Genomic DNA, 7,407 nt, shown 5'->3' on the forward strand with positions numbered 1-7,407 from the left:
TTCTGAACCCCTGTTAGTCAAAAATGATTTTGTTTCAAATTAGAAATTGATTTTTTTTGGACACAAGCCCTTTCCAGGCTTACGGCTTCTGTAGCTGGGCCCAGGAGAGATTAACCTCCACCACCGGTAGGGCTGGCCCGATGGTACCGTTCTCAAAGTGCCCTTTCCATTGCAGCCTTCGGATGTGGCTGGGGTCTTGACCAATAACACAGGCCATCTGTCCCTTTGCTATCACACTATACTTTTCTCGTTCTGCCGTTTTATTTTAGTGCCGACACACAACACAAGTTTGTTGACAAGTTAACCGAAAACTGTGTTAAGCTTTGTGGTGTAACCACCACACCAGTTTTGATTGGTTCTCTATTCTCCAAAGTACAAGAACTGAGAAGAGAGTTAAGAGTTTCCCATCTCTCAAGGACTAACAGAGAAAGTAAAGAAGATTCTATCTCAAATATGAAGTCTCTTCAATTTCATTTCTGTTTCCGGGAGCAAAGTCTAACAAGACAAAAATTGTTCTAAGTTGTCCTAACGCAATGGAGGTCTGTGGAACTTCTGCCTAATGTCCAAGAAAATGGACTTGTTTTTGTTCCAAGATGTGGATAGTTTTTCTTCTGAAGCTTGGACTAATTGTCATCTCTCAATCATTTAGGAGAAGATTAAATAATTTCTGGATTAATCATAATAAAAGCCAAAAATCATGATGAAGGTGGCAGGTGATAAGGGCACGGTATACGACATCTTCTAGTAAAGCACTGCCTATTTTTCAAATAAATAAATGTAAGAGTTGGTAGAGAGATCACAAAAAGTTGGTTGCTTTATACCAGAGACGGGCAGGTACCAGCCCAGTGAAAAAAAGAGGTAAATAACACAGAAGTCAGGGTTAATGGTTGTGAGCAGGAAAGAGAGATATCTGGGAAAGAGGTGCCCTTTCTCTCCTGTGCATCTCTCTGTACAGGGAGGCTTAGACTTGTTGCATTCTCTTAATAATTTCATGAGAGGGGCACCTGGGTGGCTCAGTTGGTTGAGCATCCGGCTCTTTATTTCGGCTTGGGTCATAATCTCATGTTTCGTGAGTTTGAGCCCCACGTCGGACTCTGTGCTGAGTGTAGAGACTGCTTGGAATTCTCTCTCTGCCTCTCTGCTGCTCACACAGACTCCCTCTTAAACAAACTTAAAAAAATAATTTTAGGAGACATTAAGCCAAAGGCTGCTCCATAAACAATAGGGAAACACAATTAAATTTGACTGCTTCATTCAACATTTCACACTGTTACTTTATAATGATTGATTTTATAGTATCTGTCACACCTGGGGTGCATGCCTGGCTTAGTTGGTGGAGTGTGCGACTCTTGATATTGGGGTTGTGCATTAGGGCCCCACATTGGGTATAGAGACTACTTAAAAATAAAATGTTAAAAAAAATCTGTAAAAAAAATCCTATTTTATAGGAAGAATTGCACGTAAAAGACTGTTAGGCAATATATGCATCAGACTTATGAGATGTTGTTTTGGCCACAATGTAGAATTGTCCGCAACCTCTCTTCCACCTTCCTATATTTCTAGTTGAGGATTAACTGTAATTGTTACAGTTTACTCTCCCAGCAGAAATATACATTCAATTTCCTGTCCTCTTTACTCACTTTGAACATTATTTTGTGTCTATGACCATACTTACTGTTGAATCATCCTTATAGCTTGCTGCTTGCAAAGAGGGACACATTGGACAGTTTCTCATAAGGGTGTTTATTCTAAGAGAAAGGCCGACGCAATTCAGTGATCTAGCAGATATGCCACTTGTGGCCTTGAAGGTGCACGTCAGTTTGTAACATACTTAACTCTTGCTCAGGGTTGTAGAGATCATCTGGAGTTCATGGCTGGCACCCACCAGCAACCACTAGCCTTGGAACAGCTTCTTCTGCTGCTACTTATAAATGCTAAGCTTACCTCTCTGGGGTCGATATGCATCTTCCTTTTGACATGTCCACAGGGCATCATCTTCTGTTTGTGAGTGAAACCCAACTGTCTTCTTCTCCCTTCTATTTTCGCCACTGTTAGTGGACTCCTGGTACTTTTTGATGGATGATGATGCTCCCAGCAGCGAGTCAGCATATTTTGACTTCAATAGACTAAAAAGAATAAACAAGAATGGGCTGTATGTAGAGAGCATAGATGGGGGTGCATGATCACATAAAGGCATATAACTTCAGCATGAGTTAAAATGCAATTCATGGCAGTGAGAACTTCCTTTTTCTTCTTATTTTTTTAACGGAAATATCATTTGAATAATTTATAGAAGGTCTGTTTTGTAACTTGCCACAATAATTTTGGAAAAGAAATGGTCTTTATCCTCAAAAAGCTTATATTTGGAGTTGGGGAAATGAGACTCAGACCCACAAAACTGCTAATAAAGCCACAGAGTATGACGAAGAACCAGAATATCTGTAGAAATAAAAAGTGTGCTAAAACAAGACTTGCATAACTAAAATGTTTCCAAGTACTAAAATTGAACATTAGGGATTAAAATATCACCAATTTGCTTCAAAATGCATTTGTGTTTCTCATTTTCAATTGTGACAGTATTTATTTAGTGCCCAGAGTGTGTAGGGAGCGGTACAACGGGGTAAGCGGGATAACCAGGCTCTGTCCCCACATCATTTCATCATACAGTCAACAAGGCGAATATGGAGAAAAAGTAATTTTAATGAAAATAAACACACGTACATATGCTTTTCTCTCTAATAAGCTGTGTTCTCACCATTAACACATTTCCTCTTACAACATTTTATTTTTTAGAAAGAAGTGGTAGAATGATGTATATTCCTTACTATCCCACCAGGTTCTTCCTTCATGGTTAAATTAACCACAGACTCATGACACTTTGGTTTTGTCTTCCCCATGCCCATAAACAATGTGAGCGTTAAAGTGGAAAAGAGAGAGGAGAGGAGAGGGAGAGAGAGAGAGAGAGAGAGAGAGAGAGAGAGAGAGAGAGAGAGAGAAAGGCTTTTACTCAAAAAGTAGAATCTAAATATTAAGATGTTTAAACTACTCAGAAGCAGAGGTAATACTAGATAGAAATAAGTTGACAGAGAATTACTGGATCCATTACTAATCTGAGGCGGCTCTTGACCAGGATTATAATCATGTAAACCTATCAGAGTCATTGGGTTTCTGGTTTATGTTGATCAGAATTTTTGGTAGTGTTTGCTCATATCAAATTTACTACTAAAACCCAGAAATTAAATGGCTTATTTTTGGAGTGATATAAAGAAACAAAAACTATTAGTAGTATGGCTTCATACAAGCATAATGCAGCATATTAAATTTATACTCTTAAACATTTTTTTTAACCAGAACTCAGAGATCACTTTCCCACGTGGATTCACCAGTGGATGTATATCTTAGCTCATATAACTTCTATTCATGAGACAGGAAAAGGAAGAGAATATAGCTACTTTAGTGTGAATGTAAGGTAAGTTTACCTTAACCCAGAAACCCCAAATGCAGGCAAATCCAAGGACTACATCTTTGCTTGTTCTTATACGAAAGGTAATGTGACTAAGACTATTGACTCCCCTAAATTCATTCATTCTCAACTCAGCTTAGTCCCCTATTCTAGCCAATATTGATTCCTCCCAATGCTTCTTGCTTCTTTACCCCATCTTCCATACTCCATTTCTGTATCTTTATTGCAAACCCAATCCTAGTAAACCTCTATCTCAACAGGGGACATGGCTTCTAATTTCTCTAAAATAAAGATGACTATAAAAAATATCTTCTTTCCTTTGCATTTATTTCCATTTATTTACCTATCTACTATTCCTCTGTTAATGTCTCAGAAGAAAATCACACCTTTTATTCATACTCAATGTCACTGACCTATGCCTTCTGTGACAATGGCCTGTCGATCTCCTTTTCTTATAATTTACAAACTCCTTTCAATTCTTTCTGAGGATTATAAACAAGATTAAACTTTCCATTAAAAACCAAAACCTAAACCTAAAACCAGAAACTCTTCCCATTAGTGGGAAAGTATAATACTCCATGTCAGTGACAGTAAGGGGATAAGAGCATTTTAATACATTACTGGAGGAACTGCAAATTGGTATAACCTTTTGGGGGGTGATGTGTCAACACAAAATAAAAATGTACCTATCTCCTAACAATTCTGCTTTTAAGAGGTTATTCTATAGAATTACATAAACAACAGCATGAGAATATTTGTTCTAGGATGATCATTGCAGAATACTTGTAATAGGGGAAAACTGAAGGCAAATATTCAATAGAAGAATGGGTAAAAAACAAACAAACCGATGATACATCCATTATAAGGAATTCTATTCAGTTATTAAAAGGAATGAAGTAGTTCTTTATAATACTGTGGAGAAACTTCATGGCATACTATCAAGAAGAAAGAAAGAAAGAAAGGAAATAAGAAAGAAAGACAACTTGCAAAATAGAATGTATAATGTGATCTCAGTTTTGTAAAAACAAAAATACACAAAAAATAAAGTTCTAGATGAATAAATACCAAACCTGTTAAGAGAAGCAGAAACAGAGGGACTTAGAGAATAGTTTTTATAATTTAACTTATATACTTCTGCATGTTTTCATTTCATCTAATAGGCATGCACTTTTTAAATTAAAAAAAAACATTCACCATCTCCTTTGCATTACCATCTCCTCTCTTTTCCTTCTCTGCCAAACTTCCAGAAAAAAAATCAATTTAAAAAGACATACCTACTAAAACTAGTTTTAAAAATTTATTTATTTCGGGGAGCCTGGGTGGCTCAGTCGGTTGAGCATCCGGCTTCGGCTCAGGTCACGATCTCACGGTTTGTGTGTTTGAGCTCTGTGTCAGGCTCTGTGCTGACAGCTAGCTCAAAGCCTGGAGCCTGCTTCAGATTCTGTCTCCCTCTCTGACCCTCCCCTGCTCGCACTGTCTCTCACTGTCTCTCAAAAATAAATAAAAAACATTAAAAAATTTAAAAAAATTTTATTTATTTAAACTCAAGTTAGTTAACATACAGTGTAGTATTGGTTTCAGGAGTAGAACCCAGTGATTAATTATTTAATACCTAGTGCTCATCCCAACAAGTGTCCTCCTTAATGCCCATCACCCATTTATCTCAACATCCCAACATCCAACACCCCTCCAGGAACCCTCCGTTCATTCTCTGTATTTACGAGTTTTTTAATGGTTTGCCACCCTGTTTTTATCTTATTTTTGCTTCCCTTTCCCTATGTTCATCTGTTTTGTTTCTTAAATTCCACATATGAGTGAAATCATATGGTATTTATCTTTCTCTGACTGACTTATTTTGCTTAGCATAATACACTTTAATTCCATCCACATTGTTGCAAATGGCAAAATTTTATTCTTTTTGAATGCAGAATAATATTCCATTGTGTATGTATATATATATATATATATATATCTCACACATCTTCTTTGTCCATTCATCTATTGTTGGATATTTTATTTCTTTCCATAATTTGGCTATTGTTGATAGCACTGCTATAAACATTGGAGTACATGTGCCCCCTTCAAATCTGCATTTTTGTATCCTTTGGATAAGTAATTAGTAGTGCAATTGCTAGATTGTAGGGTAATTCTATAAAGTTTTTGAGGAAAACTCAAAGCTCCCACCCAGTTTGCATTCCTACCAAACAGTGCAAAAGGGTTCCCCTTTTTCTGCATCCTCGCCAATGTCTGTTGTTCTCTGAGTTGTTAATTTCAGCCATTCTGACAGCTGTGGGGTGGTATCTCATTCTGGTTTTGAGTTGTATTTCTCTGATGATGAATGATACTGAGCATCTTTTCATGTGTCTGATAGCCACCTGGATGTCTTCTTTGGAAAAGTATCTAATCATGTTTTCTGTCTATTTCTTAACTGGATTATTTGTGTTTTTTGGGTGTTAAGTTTGGTTAAGTCTTTGTATTTGGATACTAATCCTTTATCTGATATGTCATTTGCAAATATCTTCTTCTATTCCATCAGTTGCTTGTTAGTATGCTTGTTGTTTCGTTTGCTGTGCAGAAGTTTTTATCTTGATGAGGTCCCAATAGTTCATTTCTGTTTTTGTTTCCCTTACCTCTGGAGACATGTCCAGTAAGAAGCTGCTGCGGCTGAGGTCAAAGAGCTTTTTCTTGTAGGGTTTTGATGGTTTCTTGTCTCACATTTAGGTCTTTCATCCATGGGTTAAATTTTTTTTTTGTGTATGATGCAAGAAAGTGGTCCAGTTTTATTCTTTTGCATATCACTGTCCAGTTTTACCAACACCATTTGCTGAAGAGACTGTCTTTGTTCCATTGGATACTTTTTCCCACTTTGCTGAAGATTCACTGGCCATATGTTTGTAGGTCTATTTCTGGGTTCTCCGTTTTATTCCGTTGATCTATGTGTCTGTTTTTGTACCGGTACCATACTTTCTTGATGATTACAGCTTTGTAATACAGTTTGAAGTCCAAAATTGTGATGTCTCCAGCTTTGGTTTTCTTTTTCAACATTACTTTGGCTATTTGGGGTCTTTTCTGGTTCTATACAAATTTTAGGATTGTTTGTTCTAGCTCTGTGAAGAATGCTGGTGTTATTTTGATAGGGATTCACATGAATGTGTAGATTGCTTTGGGTAGTATTGACATTTTAAAAATATTTATTTTTCCAATCCATGAGCATAGAATGTTTTTCCATTTCTTTGTATCTTCTTCAATTTATTTCATAAGATTTCTTTGATTTTCAGTGTACAGATCTTTTCCTTCTTTCGTTAGGTTTATTCCTAGGTATCCTATGGTTTTTGGTACAACTGTAAATATGTTCAATTCCTTGATTTCTCTTTCTGCTCCTTCATTATTTATATATAGAAATGCAACCAATTTCTGCACATTGATTTTATATCCTGCGACTTTGCTGAATTCACATACGAGTTCTAGCCATCTACCATGCTAATGGAGGTCAAAAGAAAGCCAGAATAGCCATACTTATATCAGACAAATTAGATTTCAAAACAAAGACTGTAACAATAGATGAAGAAGAGGATTATATCATAATTAGGGGGTCTGTCCACCAAGAAGATCTAACAATTATAAATATTTATGTTCCCAAATTAGAGGGACCCATATATATAAAATATATATTTAAAAATAAAAGATACATTAAAATATTAAAATATTAATTTATTAGTAATTTTAATTATTGAAATTATTTTAATTTAAATTAATTGATTAAAATTTAAAGTTAATTTAATTTAAAATAATTAATAATTATTTAATTAAATACTTATTTAATTAAAATATTAAAGATACAAAACATATATTAAATGTATGTTCCCAACTTGGAGGGACCCATATATATATTAATATATATTTAAATATATTACACATATATAAAATAATACATTTAAATATAC

General features: G+C 35.6%; 1 protein-coding gene across 3 annotated transcripts in view; it reads right to left on the reverse strand.

Moving 5' to 3' along the window:
* KIAA1328 (KIAA1328 ortholog) overlaps positions 1 to 7,407 on the reverse strand; it is a 336,176-nt gene that overhangs the window by 64,177 nt on the left and 264,592 nt on the right. For all 3 annotated transcript variants that reach the window (XM_029921484.1, XM_029921482.1, XM_029921483.1), the window contains one exon: positions 1,945 to 2,126. In XM_029921484.1, coding sequence (XP_029777344.1) covers positions 1,945 to 2,126 — 182 coding nt within the window. The remainder of the gene's footprint in view (positions 1 to 1,944; positions 2,127 to 7,407) is intronic.

This window comes from Suricata suricatta, chromosome 14 (assembly GCF_006229205.1).
Source record: "Suricata suricatta isolate VVHF042 chromosome 14, meerkat_22Aug2017_6uvM2_HiC, whole genome shotgun sequence".
NCBI classification, from domain to species: Eukaryota; Metazoa; Chordata; class Mammalia; order Carnivora; family Herpestidae; genus Suricata; species Suricata suricatta.